General features: G+C 49.0%; 1 protein-coding gene across 1 annotated transcript; it reads right to left on the reverse strand.

Moving 5' to 3' along the window:
- Positions 1-4,213: 4,213 nt before the first annotated feature.
- Positions 4,214-19,554, reverse strand: ZGLP1 (zinc finger GATA like protein 1). The gene is made up of 7 exons (XM_056850488.1): positions 19,406-19,554; positions 15,389-15,667; positions 15,092-15,319; positions 12,619-12,713; positions 9,704-9,797; positions 8,872-9,002; positions 4,214-4,281 (listed from the first exon to the last, which is right to left on the reverse strand). Exons 1-7 carry the CDS (start codon positions 19,552-19,554, stop codon positions 4,214-4,216), a joined length of 1,044 nt encoding a protein of 347 aa, XP_056706466.1.

Below are 19,554 nucleotides of genomic sequence, written 5' to 3' on the forward strand. Positions count from 1 at the left end.
AACCACTGCCGTTCCAACGTGGGATCGATTTATACCTGTTGACGCTGGTTTTAATTACTACAGTTTCAGGCCTAGCTCTTTCGTTCTGGAAAAGAGCAGTTGATCGGCACGTTACCAAAAAGGGGGGGAATTATCAATGTGCGTCAACCTCTGGAGATCGACTTCATCCTTTCTAGAACCAGATGATGGCATCTGACAAAGGGAGATTTGACTCTCGAAAGCTCATACCCCAAACAGTTCGTTGGTCTCTAAGGTGCTACTGGGCTCGAATCAAGGTGAAGATTGTAATTTTTTTTTAAATGATGGGAGCAGAGGACCCTTAACAGGACAATGAATAAATGTGATTATTAATCTACAGTTTTCTCTACAAAGTGCATTACTCTAGACTGGTAAAAGGGGATTCAGATGCTGAGGGAAATATGCTTCATCCGAATTAACAGCATGTTGTTCCTGAACTTAAGGAGCCCCGTGGCGCAGTGGTAAGCTGCAGTAATGCAGTCCAAGCTCTGCTCACGACCTGAGTTCGATCCCGAGGGAAGTCGGTTTCAGGTAGCCGGCTCAAGGTTGACTCAGCCTTCCATCCTTCCAAGGTCGGTAAAATGAGTCCCCAGCTTGCTGGGGGTAAAATGTAGGCCGTTGGGGAAGGCAATGCCAAACCACCCCATAAAAAACAAAGTCTGCCTAGTAAACGATGGGATGTGACGTCACCCCATGGGTCAGGAATGACCCGGGCTTGCACAGGGGACCTTTACCTTTGCCTTACCTGTTCCTGAACTTAAACCCGTTGATGATCAAATCACACCAAACAAGATTGAGTGTATTGTTCTCTGAAATGGGAGAATCAGGTCCAGTTGAATGAATCCTATTCAAATTCCCACCTTGCATTAATTGAGTTTGGTTTGTTTGTTTACAAGAGTCCCCAAAGTTGAGCTGCGTCATCTTTTTCCCATACTGAAGGGTACCACAAGGAGAGTTCATTCGATGTGTAATTGCACCAAAACAGCCTCTGGTTGAAATTAAGCATGGACAGAGAAGACCTCACCTAGAGTATTGTGTTCAGTTTTGGGCACCGCAATTTAAGAAGGATGTAGACAAGCTGGAACGTGTCCAGAGGAGGGCAACAAAGATGGTGAGGGGGTCTGGAGACCACAAGCCCTATGAGGAAAGGTTGAAGGAGCTGGGTATGTTTAGCCTGAAGAGGAGAAGACTGAGAGGGGATATGATAACAATCTTCAAGTCCTTGAAGGGCTGTCATATAGAGGAGGATGCCGAGTTGTTTTCTGTTGCCCCAGAAGGTCAGGCCAGAACCAACGGGTTGAAATTAAATCAAAAGAGTTTCCGTCTAGACATTAGGAAGAATTTGCTAACAGAGCGGTTCCTCAGTGGAACAGGCTTCCTTGGGAGGTGGTGAGCTCTCCTTCCCTGGAGGTTTTTAAGCAGAGGCTAGATGGCCATCTGTCAGCAATGCTGATTCTGTGACCTTAGGCAGATGATGAGAGGGAGGGCACCTTGGCCATCTTCTGGGCATGGAGTAGGGGTCACTGGGTGTGTGCGAGGGGGAGGTAGTTGTGAATTTCTTGCATTGAGCAGGGGGTTGGACTAGATGACCCTGGTGGTCCCTTCCAACTCTATGATTCTAAGAATGGATTTTAAAAGAACCAGAAAGTAAGGAAGGTGGACATTTTTTTTGGAGACAAAAGGGAACCAAGGACGGGGGGTTCACCAGATTAGCCTCTGCCGCTCACATGGAGAAGTGAGGAATCAAACCCAGTTCTCCAGATCAAATTCTGACCAGAGTCCGATCAGAGTTAGCAGAGGCTAATCTGGTGAACTGGATTTGTTTACCCACTCCTCCACAAGAAGCCAGCTGGGTGACCTTGGGCTAGTCACAGCTCTCTCAGCCCCACCTACCTCACAGGGTGTCTGTTGTGGGGTGGGGAAGGGAAGGTGATTGTAAGCTGGGTTGATCCTTCCTTAAGTGGTAGAGAAAGTCAACATATAAAAACCAACTCTTCTTCTTCTTGGTTACATCACCAGGTACAAGCCAATTAGTGCTATGCTTCCTCTGTATACTTATAGAAACTGTTTTTTTCAGAGCGCGGCTCGGAAAAGGAATAAGCAAACTGGTTACACATTACGCCTCTCATTGCAGAAGACAAATTCGTGGAGGATCTCTCTATTAGTCATAATAGCAAAATAGGAACCTTGGAGAAATACCAGGTGCCAGACAAAAATGATTGGGGGGGGTGTAATCCAAGCCCCTGTTGGAAAGAGAATGTTGGGTCTGAAGGCTCTTGATGCGATCTAGGAAGGTTAATGATGCATCAGATTTGCAAGAAAAGGTTAGCCTGCAGTGAGAGTTATCTCCTACAGCAGCAGCTGTGCCTGCTTTTCTGCCCTCCCAGCCGCAGCCAGTCAATTGTGCAGAGGAAGCTCATAAATTTTGCAGTCAGCAGACGTTTCACACCAGGAAAGGTGCCCTCCTCCTTGGCAAGGGGTCTGCTGGCAGCAAATCCACTCCTGGCGTGGATGCGGAAGAATGACACAGAAACAAAGGCAATTCATATTCTGTTGTCCCCCAACCCCGCCCAGGCACCATCCCGATTACATTGCTGAATTCTCTACTTAAGGTGTCCCCATGGGCACCATGGCAACCCACCATCACCTTTCCTGGCGCCCGTCAAGTAGTGGGGCCAGATGGATAGGGTTGCCAACCTCCAGGACACGACATGTGTATTTTTACAGCACCGGGGGCTACCTTAACCTTTACCTGTGTCTTTCTGCCTTTCCTGCCCCCATCCAGAAGGCAGCATTTGCCCATTTCTTTATATCAAAGTGCCTCGAAGGAACTAAAATATAACTGGACATTGATCTCTACAAACCATTCTTGAACGTTCATAGCATTCCTGTCCAGGCAGGTTGAAACGTCTGGAGGGCCGACTTTCCAGCACATCTTTCTTTGTACAAATTAGCAAGAACGCTGGAGTGGAGAGGCCTTCAACTGGGAAAACCCGAGCACGATGAACTCGGGTGACCAGCCTAACTTTTAAAATTACAACCTCTTTTCATTATCTCTGAACCTTGCGGACTCTGTTTTGGGTGGATTGCAAATGTTCCAACATGGTGACTGCTTGAACCTTGGGGGTAAAAAAACCCTCCGCTTTTGCCTATGAATCCTGTAAGAGGATTCCTGTATAAATAACAATAATTTTTGCTACAAAGAGAATTTTCTAATTGTTTCAAAGCTAATTTTGCATATGCACATTACCCATACAGCGGTAATTTTAATCAGCAGATGGATTTAGGCGATGCCGCCTATTCATCGTTTCCCCCCACTGAGACCTTCAGGAACCCGTTTCACCACACGGATGGAAAGAATTTCCTCATCATAGCTAATGAAAGGGTTTTTATTTTAAATGGCCGAAGGAGTTCAATTGCTCTGACTTTCAGGCGCCTTGTGGAGGAAGAAGAAACCACAGTCTTATAGAACTGGGTATAGAACAAGAAAATGGTAAGGGAGTATGAACGCTTCTGTGGTATCCGGCTGAAGTCCTGTTCTTTCAGCATATAAAGGATTTGTTTATTTTTGCTATCAAGTCGCAGCTGACATGACAACTCTGTAGGGTTTTCAAGACAAGAGACCTTCAGAAGTGGTTTGCCATTGCCTGCCTCTCCGTAGCGACCCTGGACTTCCTTGGTGGTCTCTCACCCAAGTACTAACCAGGGCCCACCCTGCTTAGCTCCTGATGAGATCAGGCCACCCAGGTCAAGGCCAGAGATGTTCAGAGATGGTTTGCGATTGCCTGCCTCTGCATAGCAACTCTGGACTTTCTTGGCGGTCTCCCCTGCAAGTACTAACCAGGACTGACCCTACTTAGCTACCCTGGGCTATCAAGGCACATAAAGGATTAAAGGTGAAGGTAGTCCCCTGTGCAAGCACCGGGTCATTCCTGACCCATGGGGTGACGTTACATCCCGACATTTACTAGGCAGACTTGTTTTACGGGGTGGTTTGCCATTGCCTTCCCCAGTCATCTTCCCTTTACCCCCAGCAAGCTGGGTACTCATTTTACCGACTTCGGAAGGATGGAAGGCTGAGTCGACCTCGAGCCGGCTACCTGAAACTGTTTGTTAGCTCAAATTTGGTCAGATCCAGGGGTCCAACTGTCTTGGACAGAAACAATCTTATGAATACAGCCCTCTATTTCCATCTTCACACAGAAGCCGCTTCTGCGGCCAGAAATTTAGCCACAGCCAAGGAAAGACCAGGGTCGGTATCAGCTAACAGGGAAGACAGAGAAACATGGAAACCATCACTGGCTGTACTGCACAGACCTCTCAAATGGGCCGGATGGTCTAATGCAGGAATCTCACAGGACCAATAAAAATGATTTCTGGTTAGTCACGGCATGCTAATCAAATAATCCCATAGTTGGTTAGAAATAATCCACAGAGCCCAATGAAAAACGCCAAGCGTATCATCCTTAGTAGCAGTTTCTCAATTTCTTATTGAGCTGTTTGCAAAATATTTACAGCCGAACGTGTGTCCCCTGGAAAGCGCTGAAATAGTTATAGGGCCAGTGCATTTTGCATTCTAATGCATCCCATGCACGCACCTGTCATTCCTAACATTAAAAAATGCTAGACAATTTGTGGGGATTTCACAGAGATCAGAGACCAGGAAGCAGAAAAGCAGAAAACTGAACAGACATTAAGAAGACATATCCTGAATAAATAAATCCTGAAGAAGTGAGCTGTAACTCACAAAAGCTCATACCTTGCCAGAAATTTTGTTAGTCTTTAAGGTGCTACTACTGAGCCCTGTGGCGCAGAGTGGTAAGCTGCAGTACTGCAGTCCAAGCTCTGCTCTCGACCTGAGTTCGATCCCGACAGGAGTCGGTTTCAGGTAGCCAGCTCGAGATTGACTCAGCCTTCCATCCTTCCAAGGTCGGTGAAATGAGGACCCAGCTTGCTGGGGGTAAAGGGAAGATGACTGGGGAAGGCACTGACAAACCACCCCTTAAACAAAGTCTTCCTGGTAAATGTCGGGATGTGACATCACCCCTTGGGTTAGGATTGACCCGGTGCTTGCATAGGGGACCTTTACCTTTTTTTAAAGGTGCTACTGGACTCTTGCTCTTATCTCTGAGGAAAAACATGTCCTGAGGTCAGAGAATTTTTGTATGTTTGAGAATTAAGAAAACGTCCTAGTGCAAGCTCACAAGCATTCAGGGCTAATTTGGGCAGCATGCAAAGCTACATCAGACAGTTTCTCCTCCAAGCCCCATTTCACATTTAAAGAAAAAACGGATTAACCAGTTTTCCATATGCAACAACAATTCAGAATATTTATTGCGTTGAGAGTTATGCAGAGACAGTTATTCAACATGAAGAGGGTTACTAGTTTCAAACAAAATATTAATCTAGCACATTCATTTAAATTAGCAAGGCAAGTGATAAGCTTTAAACTGTACACCTTGGCTTTTCTGTTTATTTAGCTACTCCAAAAACAGTCACATATTGCAAAAACGAATACTATATACAAAAATAAATACTGCCAAAGGAAGCTTATAGGATCTTGTCTGCAAAAATCATGTGGAAAGCAACAAATAAACAATCAAGGGCATCCAGAGTCGACTCAGAAGCTGAAAACTTCCTGTTCATTAGTTGTTTATCCTCCAACAAACGAGCATATAAAAATATCTCCATCTCCAGTTGAATATCTGATATTTCCACTTGTATTTTTCGCAGCAGTCTTATGAGAGTAGAGAAACGAGGAAGGGAAAGGCCGTGGAAAGTTTTGAAGATAAGGACAAGGAGCTTGTGCTGAATCTTGGAGTGGGCATTACTTGAACATAATGGCAAGAGGGCTGGATGGTTTCGGTGGCAGAGAGATGAGCAGAGGGCGAACTGGAGAGTTTTTGCTGAACGGGGTGAGGAGGGAGCCATGTTTTCCTAATGTTGGAAATGGGGAAGCAGCGTGACCTGGTGGCAGACTAACTATGTGAAACAAAGGAGAGTAAATAGTTAGGCCTTTGAGGGTGTTCTACAAGATGGATAATGACAGCGTGAATTAACACCTAGTACCAAGAAGAAGAAGGCTTAAGAGAAAAGATGATCAATTCATTCGTGGGCGTGTTGAATCGAGAGTGCTATGAAAATTACAAGTGTAAATATCAGATATACAACTGGAGATGTGATAAGCATATATGAATATGTTACAGCTCAAACGTTACACACTTAGTCTTGGTGTATCTGCTGCAAAAGACAGACATTGTCAACCCGTAAGCAAAGTGCTTTGTTAAGAGGCTATTATTGCTTTTTAAAAAGTGCGTGCCATTTCTGTTGGACAATCCCCTCCCCGTCACTGTTAAATGATCATTATTCTCCAAAGCCTACAAATAATGCTGTTTCTATGTCTCTTTAGAGAAAGGCGTTGTTACCCATATTGGAGCAACATGAAGCGTAGTTGGGGGGGGTGAGGAGGGAGACCTTAAACCTGGTACTTGAAGAACTTTGCCAGGTGACTAGCAGGAGTACCTGCTTCAAAGCGATTTCAGCACACACCTTCACTTGGCCTTTCCCCCTCTTACAAATGCTCTCAGTTGCTAGAAGGCCGAAAGATAAGTAAGAAACACTTCCTTCCCTGAAGCAACTTCATCTTTTTTCTCTTGCCTCCTTCGACACTCACACACCCTACCATGTAAAAACTCAAAAGAACAGTACAGCGCATAATGAACTAACAAACCAAGCAAAATTCATATCCCTACAACCTCTCAGAGACAGCATATCCAACATTCATCTTGCTGTTCATCCAGACCCTTCACCCAAGTCAGTCAGATCTCCCAAGAGCTCTTTTGGTATCCAATCTAACTGTAAAGCTTTAGGAAGTTTCCACATCTAGAAAAGAAAAGAAATGCCTTAGATAGGCAACGATGTCAGATTTTAATGCTGGCCAAAGGCGCAGGTAGTAGGGAGAAACCAAAGGTTTTTAAAATCACATCCCAACTTCAGTTTGTTTAATATTTATTCCTCTGCCCCAAAGAATTCTGGAAACTATAATTCTGTTAGGGGGTCTGGGGTGAGAGTCGCTGTCAGACAGGAGGAAGAAGAGGAGAAGGAGGAAGAGGAAGAAGAAGAGGAGGAGGAAGAAGAGGAAGAAGAAGAGGAGGAGGAAGAAGAGGAAGAAGAGTTTTTATATGCTGACATGGTTTTTATATGCTGACATTCTTTGCCACTTAAGGAAGAATCAAACTGGCTTACAATCACCTTCCCTCCCCCTCCCCACAACAGATACCCTCTGAGGTAGGTGGGGCTGAGAGAGTGTGACTAGCCCAAGGTCACCCAGCTGGCTTCATGTGTAGGAGCAGGGAAACAAATCCAGTTCACCAGATTAGCATCCGCCGCTCACGTGGAGGAGTGGGGAATCAAACCCGGTTCTCCACATCAGAGTCTACCGCTCCAAACCACCGCTCTTAACCACTACACCATGCTGGCTCTCCATGTAGCCATGACATTTATACTGATACACAACTATTGCCCTGACCTGGCCGGCCCAGGCTAGCCAGATCTTTTCTGATCACAGAAGCTAAGGAGGGTCAGTCCTGGTTAGAACTTGGATGGGAAACCACCAAGGAACAGAGGTCATTTGCCATCTCCTGCCTCTGAGCGGCCATCCTGGACTTCCTTGGTGGTCTCCCAACCAAGTACTAACCAGGGCTGACTGAGCTTAGCTTCCAAGATTGACAGGATCAGGCTAGCCTGGGCTATCCAGGCCAAGGTGGCTGGGGATTACTAACCTATATTAAGCAACACACCCTCACCAAATTACCATTCAAATACTGGCGGTTGGGCGGGCTAAATGGCTCTTAAAAACGGATATAAGTTTGTAATGCGGATATGCCTTTGGTAGCATGAAGAAAAGCCAAACCAGCTAGCATTAGGAATTTATTGTCAGTATTCAACATAACAATAACCACCCCTGGCTCACGTGTGCGCATCTTCCATGTATAGGGTTGCCACCCTCCAGGTGGTAGCTGGAGATCCCCTGGGATTACAACCGATCTCCAGATGTCAGAGATCGGTTTACCTGGAGAAAATGGTCACTCTGGAAGGTGGACTCTATGGCATTCTACCCCACTGAAGTCCCTCCCTTCTCCAAACCTCAGGCTTCACCCCCAAAATCTCCACATATTTCCCAACCCAGAGCTGGCAGTTCTAGCGATGTACATTTTACTCTTCCTGAACAGCAATCTCGGTGAGAAAGGCACACTATAATGAATGTAAACAAACAACCCTGCTGGATCAGAGCAAGGCCCATCAAGTCCAGCAGTCTGTTCACCCAGTGGCCAACCAGGGGCCTCTGGGAAGCCCACAAACAAGATGACTGCAGCAGCATTATCCTGCCTGTGTTCCACAGCACCAAACATTATAGGCATGCTTCTCTGATCCTGGAGAGAATAGGCATGCATTATGACTATTATCCATTTTGACTAGGAGCCATGGATAGCCCTATCCTCCTTAAGAACATAAGGAAAGCCCTACTGGATCAGACCCAGGTCCATCAAGTCCAGCAGTCTGTTCCCACAGGGGCCAACCAGGTGCCTCCAGGAAGCCACGAACAAGACAACGGCAGCAGCACCATCCTGCCTGCGTTCCACAGCACCTAATATGACAGACATACTCCTCTGATCCTGGATCCTGATCGGTCCCTCCTTACTGCGTCATCCTAATAAGACACCTGGGGGGCACGGCTAGAAAACGCTTCTATGGTGCGGCTCGTATCAACTAATCTCACATATCGTTGGGCACGAAAATTGTTCAGAGGTTGCGACGCCCGTTCCCCCCCCCCGCCCCCCAAACGTCCGGTACCTTTTTCAGATTCCTGCTGGGCGGCTGCTGTGTGGAATTTGTCTCCGCAACTGGAACAATGGGAGCAGGGCTTCCCACCATGCTTTGGAATATTCCAGCATTGAAAACACCGGATTCTGTATTTTTTGTACCTGAAAGTGGGGAAAAAACAGACTGACAGTCATGTGGGAGATTATCATCACTCCTCACTATCCTTGTGGCTTTCTTTCATCTATACTCTAACCACTCGATAAAAAGCAGTTAAAGGTAAGCTAGAACAGATGGGCTTTTCTCCCTTTTCGCTTCTGGAGCAGGGGGCTGATCAGGCTAAGAAAATGGTGAAACCAAGAGTGAGGGACATCGAGTGGCAGGTGGGTCTAGAAGAAGAAGAAGAAGAGTTGGTTTTTATATGCCAACTTCTATTCACTTCTTTGCAGTGTTAGCGAAGAAGAAAGAAGAGGAAGGAGAAGGAGGAGGAGAAGGAGGAGAAGAATAATTGTTTTTTATATGCCGACCTTCTCTACCACTTAAGGGAGACTCAAACCGGCTTACAATCACCTTCCCTTCCCCACAACAGACGCCCTGTGAGGCAGGTGAGGCTGAGAAAGCTCTAAGAGAACTGTAATTTGCCCAAGGTCACCCAGCTGGCTTCGTGTGTAGAAGTGGGGAAACAAATCCAGTTCACCAGATTAGCCTCCGCCGCTCACGTGGAGGAGTGGGGGAATAAAACCCGGTTCTCCAGATCAGAGTCCACCACTCCAAACCACCGCTCTTAACCACTACACCACACTGGCTAGCAAGAACTCTCCCCTTCTTAGCCCCATATGATACTGGTTACGGGTAAGAGTAGTACCTAATGCCACATGCATTGCAGAGAGGGGTCCCGTCTTCAGCATCTCTCCACTGCGGTGTCTTCCTGGTCTTGCAAGAAGCACAGCACTTACTCCCTTAAAGATAAAAAGGTTGGCTTTATTTTATTATTTAATATGCTGTGTCTGAGCCACTGAGATCCATTGCCTTGGATCCTCAGCAGCTCGAGCGGAGGCAACTAGTGGAAGGCAGCTTCCCCATGATGCTGCAGGCTTCCAGTAATGCTTCTTTGGGTCCCCTGACCCACAGCATGGGGGCAAACTGTGTCTGCAGCAGGAGGAGAGGAGCTTTGCAAAAACCGCTCTCCCCTTTCTTCCACAAATGAAAAAGCCATTTGGTCACAAAAGCTGCTGTTGCACCATCTAGGGTTGTCAACCTCCAGGCGGTGGCTGGAGATCCCCTGCTATTACAACTGGTCTCCTAGTGACAGAGATCAATTCACTTGGAGAAAAGGCCACCTTGGAAGGTGGACTCTATGGCATTACACTCCGTTGAAGCTCCTCCCCACCTTCCTCAGGCTCCACCCCCCCCCCAAATCTCCAGGTGTTTCCTAACCAGAAGCTGGCAACCCTACCACCAACAGAATAGCATTTTGGGACCCAAGCCTTTTAAATTTGCCAAAACCATGAAGATTACAGCTCTGCCCGAAATTGGCCTCTTCCCTTTCCTTGTGGGAAAATGCTCGGAGGGATTACCTTTGAGTTTTCCAGGATATAAATGTTTTAACTCAGGGGTTTCGAACTCATTTGTTATGAGGGACGGATAAGACGTAAATGTCACTTGGTCGGGCCGGGCCATGCCTCGCCAGCCCAGATCGGGACTTGAGAGGGTGGCTGCCTCAGCTGGCTCGTGGGATGGATAAGAGCTCTCAAGGGGCTGGATCCGGCCCACGGGCCTTATCTTTGACACCCCTGTTTTAAATAAAATAAAACTAAACTAAATAAAATAAAACTAAATAAAATCTCTCCATGTTGCAGATGAAGGATTGGAGTAGAGGAACAACATGGTTTCAGAGCATTTAAGTCTCTTCTGCATAGAGGTGATTTTCCATGGAGTTTTCATTGCCGCAGACTACGGAGTTGTCTGCAGAGAGGCCACAGGAAAGTTGTTCCTGTAGTTTTTTTTTTCATTTTAGCATTAAGCTACAGCAATATGTCAATTACTGATTTTGAACTCTGCCAAATGTCGCTCAAAGCTAAGGCATGGTTGGCCGCCTTTAAGTTACAACTTCAGGTGCACTTTAGTACTGAGGGGCTCCTAGCTGCACGACCCTTTTGAATCCTCACGGGGGAAAAAATCTTAGATGAGAAATTGTCATTGTTGGGCTTCTCGAAGGATATGTTATTAGATCTTGGGTAAACTGAAGCTTTCACCAAAATTAAAAAGCGCATTAAAGAGCTTGATTATAACAGCACTACTTTTCGTGCTTTCCGCGTTTGTTCGTCTCGGTTTTTTGGAATACCACCACCACGTGGTTTGCCCACTTATACTTACTATCTGACAACTCCTCGTCTTTCTAGAGCCTTCTGTTTAGCTAGACTGAATGCTAACCCCTCTATGGTTGTGCAGGGCAGGATTTTGAATATACCATACCCAGACAGGACCTGTCCTTGCTCTTCTGGCTCTATTGATTCATTAGCTCCTGCCCTCTTGGAATGCCGCTTTTATGAGGAACTTCGATCACGTTATATCTCTCCCCTTTTAATATCTAAATCTAATGCCTCTGTGTCTGACATAATGCCTTTTTTATTAAATGACAGGGAGCCCAAGGCTACATTGTCAGTGGCAGGATTTATTTCAGTCCTTATATCCCTCAAACAATAGATTTATGCTGCTCAAGATCAAGGAGCTTCTAAGGGATAAAGGATTTTGAACTCTAGCAAGGTCAATTACATTTGATAGTTTATATATACCATGGACAGCCCAAAAGACAAATCAGTGGGTTCTTGATCAAATCAAGCCTGAACTCTCCCCAGAAGCTAAAATGACCAAACTGAGGCTGAGGTACTTTGGTTACATTATGAGAAGACAAGAGTCACTGGAAAACACAATCATTCTAGGAAAAGTTGAAGGCAGCAGGAAAAGAGGAAGACCCAACAAGAGATGGATTGACTCAATGAAGGAAGCCCTGGCCCTCAGTTTGTGAGGCCTGAGTGAGGCTGATAACAATAAGACGTTTTGGAGAACATTAATTCATAGGGTCGCCACAAGTCGGAAGCAACTTGATGGTACTTAGCACGCACACAATTTACATAAAGCAATAGTAAAAAATAGGTAATCACTGTGGCTCAGTGGTAGAGCATCTGCTTGGCATGCAGAAGGTCCCAGGTTCAATCCCCGGCATCTCCAGTTAAAGGGACCAGGAAAGTAGCTGATGTGAAAGACCTCTGCCTGAGACCCTGGAGAGCTGCTGCTGGTCTGAGTAGACAGTACTGACTTTGATGGACCAAGGGTCTGATTCAGTTATAAGGCAGCTTCATTTGTTCATGTGTTCATTTTGGGGATGGGCTGTGGCTCAGTGGCAGAGCATCTGCTTGGCATGCAGAGGGTCCCAGATTCAGTCCCCGGCATCTCCAGTTAAAGAGACTAGGCAAGCAGGTGATGTGAAAGACCTCTGCCTGAGACCCTGGAGAGCCATTGGGAGGGGCCGTGGCTTAGTGGTAGAGCATCTGCTTGGCATGCAGAAGGTCCCAGGTTCAATCCCCGGCATCTCCAGTTAAAGGGACTAGGCAAGTCGGTGTTGGGAAAGACCTCTATATGCACCACGTTGGGGACCCCTGGTCTAACCCTTGACACTGACTTCTTCTGAAAAACCAAGGACCCCATTTGCCTTCCCACTTATAATACTTAGTGCTTGAAAAATATTACATATATTGACAGCCCAAAGAATTAACGTACGGTGGGTGGACAGAGAGCCTTCCTTCTCTTTTGAACAGGCAGCGCCGCATTCCTCTCTGGTTAAAGGGACTGGGATTCTTTTCTTAAGCTTCTCACTGAACACAGATTAGAAGGATAATATTTCAGAGAGGCGTTAAAAAAATAATCTGATCTCCAAACTATTTTCATTAGCTTTATATCCTGCCCTATTCTTAAGACCCGCAAGCAATCTTTGCTCACCTCAACCATCTTTATAGATTACCACCATTCCTATCTTACAGACGCAGAACAGGGCTTTGAGAAGAATCACATACTTAAGAATGACCGACAAACGAATTTGGGATATTGGACATCCCCATTTGCAGCGTGCAACCAAAATAAGTGACAGTCCATTTGGAACAGCAAATCACAATATGTTTTTTTTCAAATGCAAATGTTAATGAAATCCTATAGTGTGAAGGGGTGGTGGTGGAATGACACAGCTATTTAAAGCCCTGGCAAAGGCTAGCCCGATCTCATCAGATCTCGGGAGCTAAGTAGGGTCAGCCCTTGGATGGGACACCACCAAGGAAGTCCAGGGTTGCGACACAGAGGCAGACAATGGAAAACCACCTCTGTATGTTTTTTGCCCTCACCTGGACGTCCCAAACTAGACCAATCTCATCAGATCTTGAAAACTAAGCAGGGTTGGCCCTGGTTAGTACTTGGATGGGAGACCACCAAGGAAGTCCAAGGTTGCTAAGCAGAGGCAGGCAATGGCAAACCACTTTTGAACGTCTCCTGCCTTGAAGACGGACCGGTGTAGCCATAAGTTGGCTGTGACTTGACAGCATTTTCGACCACCAGTTAAAGCCTAGAGAACACATAGCCAGCCTAATCTTTGCTTGTGGAAAACCACAGGAATGCTTCCTCCCAAAAATTATTACACTACCCCCTCCAAGTAATCATTCCTGGAGAGATAGTTAGATCCTAGATCCTCCACATTATATAAATACATAACTACTCTCCACTGGCATTCCTTTCTCTCGTCTTTGCTCAGCATGCCAGCATTGGGTTGGATCCATAGGAAGGGCTGACGTGAAGGGTTGATCGAGAGGATCTTTCCCCACACCTTCCCCTGACATGTCAAAGACATCTGCTATTCTGTAAGAGGGAATAACCAAAGGAGGCGGAAGCTGATGAGAATCCCCAGCCCCCTAAACGAACTGTTTCTGGCCTGGAAGACAGTTAGTTACAACAGGTAGTTAGACAGAAGTAGTTACACCAGGATGATCATGAGATTATATGCATATCATGCGACCAATCATTGCTTGATGGAGAAAGGAATGAATCTTGGGAGGCACCCACACATCAGTTGATATGGTGCTGTTGCCGTTCATCTCCTGGACTGTCTTGTCCACAAGGGGAAATCGAATTGTAAATTTTCACCTGGCAACACAGCAATATCTAACAAAGGTCCCCAACCTTTTTGAGCCCATGGGCACCTCTGGATTTCTGACACAGGATGGTGGGCGCAACTGCAAAAATGTTAGGGAGTGAGGTTATGCATAACTCTAACTCTTTAACATTTCAGGCAGAAGCTCTGCTTGACAGGTTGTTAAATAAACACAATGTTTAAAAATATTTCCTTGCTTATACAACAACTTACCTTCTGTCATGGGGTGACAGCTGCTGCCAAAGCAACGCTCTTAAAAATCTGTGAAACCAATCTAATCTCTGATGGTCAATCGGAAGCCTGCCTGGGCAAAGCCCCACCTGGCTCCACTCATTTTCTAAAAAACACTTGGCAGGTGCCAGTCAAGGTGTCAGCAGGCATCAGGGCACCCATGGGTACCATGCTGGGAACCCCTGGTGTATCACCCAGTGAATAGGTTTTGCTAGAATGGGTTGAAATTAAATCAAACGGGTTGAAATTAAATCAAAAGTGGTTCTGTCTGAACATTAGGAAGAACTTTCTAACAGTTGGAGTGGTTCCTCAGTGGAACAGGCTTCCTCGGGAGGTGGTGGGCTCTCCTTCCCTGGAGGTTTCTAAGCAGAGGCTAGATGGCCATCTGTCAGCAATGCTGATTCTATGGCCTTGGGCAGATCATGAGAGGGAGGTCACCTTGGCCACCTTCTGGGCATGGAGTGGGGTCACTGGGGATGTGCGGGGGGGGAGGTAGTTGTGAATTTCCTGCCTTGTGCAGGGGGTTGGACTAGATGACCCTGGTGGTCCCTTCCAAGTCTAGGATTCTATGAAGACACAATCCACACATCTGGAGGGAAAGATGAGAGGGAGGGCATCTGGGCCATCTTCTGGGCATGGAGTAGGGGGTCACTGGGGGTGTGGGGGGGAGGTAGTTGTGAATTTCCTGCATTGTGCAGGAGGTTGGACTAGATGACCCTGGTGGTCCCTTCCAACTCTATTATTCTATGTTTCTGATTCTAAGAGCCACCTTAAGCAATGAACACAGTTCTGCCACTGATACCAAGAAGAGCTCCCCAGCCTCGCTACCTGCTGTACTGGTGGCTCATGAGGAGCCGACAGCCCTCGGGACCACCTTGATGTAGGCACAGCTGCATCTGGAAGGTCACCCCTTGGAAATCCGGCTCCAGATGTTCACAGCTCCGCCGGGGTTTGGCCTGCTTGCGGGACACTCTTCTCACGCCTTCCTGGGACTCAGGCCTGTGCGGAATGCCCGTCTCCTGTGGAGGCCCTTCTGCAGAGGCAGTCGACAGAGGGCTACCATGGGGGTCTGGGAAGAGGGTACTGGGGGCCCACTCTTGCGCAGCCCCTCTGCCTTCCGGGGGCTCGGCCCAATCCACGGGCTTTGAGGCGAGGTTTGAGCAGTGTAAGCTGATGAGGCTCAGAGCATCCAAGAAACCGAACGAGGCAGAGGAGGGAAAGAAGCAGTCGTTCTGGAGCATCGTGACATCGCAGGCAGGGTGTGCGGCCGGGACTACTGGCCCCTGGAGTTTTCCTGGGGTGCTGGCGATCGGGTCCAGGTGGGAGAACAGTGGATCGGCCCCCTGCACTAAACCGAAGTTTGGGATCTGGAGGCAGCAGGCCATGCCGCTGAATGGCTCACACCTGCAGGAACGAGAGAGCACGGGCGAAGAGGGAGAGAGAGAAATCACTTGTGGGTGCCTGTAACATCCTGCCCTCCTCTCTCCCCTCTTCAGCTTCTCAAGATAAAAGACTCTATATCGGAGTTCCCAATTTTTGTGACCCAGCGGGGACCTTTGGAATTCTTACACAGGATGGTGGGCTCAACCACAAAACGGCTGCCACAAGATGGGCACCCAACCACAAAATGTAGGGTTGCCAACCTCCAGGTAGTAGCTGGAGATCTCCTGCAATTACAGCTGATCTCCAGCCGACAAGAGACCAGTTCCCCTGGAGAAAATGGCTGCTTTGGCAATTGGACTCTATGGCACTGAAGTCCCTCCCCTCCCCAAACCTCCTCAGGCTCCACCCCAAAAACCTCCTGCCGGTGGTGAAGAGGGACCTGGCAACCCTAACAAAATGGCTACAAGAGGCGTGCTCAACCACCAAATCTCAAGGAGTGAAATCGTACACAACTCTAACAGCAACTCTTCAGCAGTTCAGGCAAAAGCTCTGTTTAACAGGATGCCTTTTAAAATGAGCATCCTTTGAAGCAGGGGTGTCAAACTCAATTGTTACGAGGGCCGGATATGACATAAATGTCACTTGGTCGGGCCAGGCCTTGTCTCGCCAGCCCAGATCGAGAGTGGTGGTGGTGGTGGCAGCAGCTGCCTGGGCTGGCTCCCGGGACGGATAAGAGCTCTCAAGGGGCCTGATCCGGCCCCCGGGCCTTATGTTTGACACCCCTGCTTGAAAGCATTTTCTTGCATACAGACAGCTTATCTTCACTCATCCAGGGAAGATCCCTTGGTGTTGTGGTGGCAGAGCCAATCAGATCTCCAGCTGCCATTTAGAAACCCTTTTGGGCAAAAGCCCCCTTTGGGCCCACCCACTTTTTAAAAGCACTTGGCAGGCTGGGGAACCTTGCTCTATATTCTACAGGAGAGAGATCTCACATCCACCCACAGCAGCTTTCTACAGGGGTGCCTCGCATTAAACTCTTTAAATGGCACCAGCGTACACCCCCCGCCCCAACATTTTGTTATCCTCAGGATACTTCCTCAAAACAAACTCCTTTATTATTGCCCCTATGGGGCTGGTCTCCTAGGATATCTTCCCTGAACGAACGCTTGCCAAAAGATGTAATATTTCCAGAAATTTTGAAGCCACATAAATTTTTTTTTTCAGGGTTGTGTTTTTGTTTTGAAAAATGGAAATTCTGGGGAAACCCGAAATATATGCAATGCTTACTTTCCTATCAAACCTAAGCTACTTTGACTGATCTAACCACATAAAATGCATCATATAAAATTGTCCGATCCGGTGTTTTTTTTTTAAATGAAACTTCTTCATTTACTATAATGACCACTGAAAGTTTACAATGCTTGAGAAGAAGAAGAAGAAGAGTTGGTTGTTACATGCCGACTTTCTCTACCACTTAAGGGAGAATCAAACCGGCTTACAATCCCCTTCCCTTCCCCTCCCCACAACAGACACCCTGGGAGGTAGGTGGGGCTGAGGGAGCTCTTAATAGAACTGTGACTGGCCCAAAGTCACCCAGCTGGCTTCGTGTGGCGGAGTGGGGAAACCAACCAGGTTCACCAGATTAGCTTCCGCCGCTCCTGTGGAGGAGTGGGGGAATCGAACCCCGTTCTCCAGATCAGAGCCCACCGCTCCAAACCCCCGCTCTTAACCACCACGCCACGCTGAAAGAGTCACAAACTGCTGTACCCTATATTACCAGACCATATGTATCTTAGTTTTGGTCATCTGAAAGGTAAGAAAACCTCAAAATTGAAATAGAAACCTCAAAAGTGAAATAGAAAATAAATTATCTAATAAACAAAAGGAAGTGTGTGATTGGGACAACCTGGAGGTTGGCCACCCTATCTCCAAACCCCGCCCTCCTCAGGCTGCACCCCCCAAATCTCCAGGTACTTCCCAACCTGGAGCTGGCAACCCTACAGATACCCTTGTTTTTCCACTGGAAACACAGGTAAGGTCGTCAGCCTTTTTTTGGGGGGGGGGTCATGCTATAGACATTCTGGGCAGCTGGTCTTTCGAGAGCAACTCACACAGTTCTAAGAGGGGAGGAACTAGATCCTAGAAACCCCTTCCCCTCAAGTGCCCCCGCCCCAATTTCCCCCCCTTCCCCCCTAGGACCTTGCTCCCTCCCCCTCCCCCAGCGCGCGCCCACCTCCCCTCAGCCACGAGGCGGCCGAAGCGCGCGCCTCCCCGCGCTCAGCCAATGAGAAGCCCCCCGCCCCGGGCCTCGCGCCGCTCGCCAGGCTCCGGCGCCAGATCCCGGCCGGCGCGCGCCTGGCCGCGCGGGGTGGGCGCGCGGCGGCTGCAGCCGGGGATAAGAAAGCGCGCTGGCGATGTGGGCAGAAGGGGCGGGGGTCGCTCTTTAAAGGACCTGGTCCCTTGCAAAGGATGGTTGAAGCGGGGGGGGGGGGTCGTTCTCCAAGGGACCTGGTCTCTTGCAAAGGATCCGGGGAGGGGGGTCGCTCAAGGGACCTGGGTCCCTGGCAAATGATCCTTGAAGGGGGAGGGGGTCGCTCTCCAAGGAACCTGGGTCCCTGGCAAAGTTTCCTTGGAGGGGGAGGGGGTCTCTCTCCAAGGGACTTGGGTCCCTGGCAAAGGATCCTTGGAGGGGGTCGCTCTCCAAGGAACCTGGGTCCCTGGCAAAGGATCCTTGGAGGGGGAGGGGGTCTCTCTCCAAGGGACCTGGGTCCCTGGCAAAGGATCCTTGGAGGGGGAGGGGGTCTCTCTCCAAGGGACCTGGGTCCCTGGCAAAGGATCCTTGGAGGGGGAGGGGGTCTCTCTCCAAGGGACCTGGGTCCCTGGCAAAGGATCCTTGGAGGGGGAGGGGGTCTCTCTCCAAGGGACCTGGGTCCCTGGCAAAGGATCCTTGGAGGGGGAGGGGGTCTCTCTCCAAGGGACCTGGGTCCCTGGCAAAGGATCCTTGGAGTGGGAGGGGGTCTCTCTCCAAGGGACCTGGGTCCCTGGCAAAGGATCCTTGGAGAGGGAGGGGGTCTCTCTCCAAGGGACCTGGGTCCCTGGCAAAGGATCCTTGGAGGGGGTCGCTCTCCAAGAGACCTGGGTCCCTGGCAAAGGATCCTTGGAGGGGGAGGGGGTCTCTCTCCAAGGGACCTGGGTCCCTGGCAAAGGATCCTTGGAGTGGGAGGGGGTCTCTCTCCAAGGGACCTGGGTCCCTGGCAAAGGGTCCTTGGAGGGGGAGGGGGTCTCTCTCCAAGGGACCTGGGTCCCTGGCAAAGGATCCGTGCAGAACCAGCGGGATGGACCCTCGTGGAAGCCCCGCGACCAAACCCTGATCCGGTGGAGCGTTGCCAACTCCGGGGAGGGATATTCCTGGAGGTTTGGCAGGGTGGCGCCTGGGGAGGGGCCTCGGTGGGTTATAACGCCATAGACCCCCCCCCAATGCATCGGGGGAACGGATCTCCGTAGCCTGGAGATCAAATGTAGTTCCGGGAGATCTCCAGCCCCCGCCTGGACGTTGGCAACCGGGAATCCCGGAGGGAGGCTGCGCAGGATCTCGGCGCAAAGCTGATCAAGCCAAGGAAGAAAATACCACCCCCCGCCCGATCCTGAGCAGGTTTGCACGGGCGGGGGGGGGTGGAGAGAAAGCCCCGCGGAGTTCCGCGCGCTCCGCTTCCCACGTGCGGCAGGGGGGATCCGGGTCGCCCCGCCGGAGCAGCTCACCTGGAGCCGCGCGGGGCGGCTGTTTCTGCCCCGCCCGGCCCGGGGATCGAGCCGCAGCCGGGCTCGCCTTCCAGGCAGGGCGGGCAGAGCAGCTCCGGCAGGACCGAGAAGTCCGGCGGCTGCCCGTCCACGAAGACCTCCCCCGCCAT

The sequence above is a fragment of the Euleptes europaea genome, chromosome 1 (genome assembly GCF_029931775.1).
Source record: "Euleptes europaea isolate rEulEur1 chromosome 1, rEulEur1.hap1, whole genome shotgun sequence".
NCBI lineage: Eukaryota > Metazoa > Chordata > Lepidosauria > Squamata > Sphaerodactylidae > Euleptes > Euleptes europaea.

Coding starts and splice junctions, on each gene's coding strand:
- ZGLP1 (XM_056850488.1), bottom strand. CDS start 19,554: ATGGCGGGGGAGGTCTTCGTGGACGGGCAGCCGCCGGACTTCTCGGTC. Junction 15,320..15,388: donor AAGCCCGTGGATTGGGCCGA/GCCCCCGGAAGG, acceptor CCCCCATGGTAG/CCCTCTGTCGACTGCCTCTG. Junction 4,282..8,871: donor CCAGCAGGAATCTGAAAAAG/GTACCGGACGTT, acceptor CTTCCCTGTTAG/CTGATACCGACCCTGGTCTT.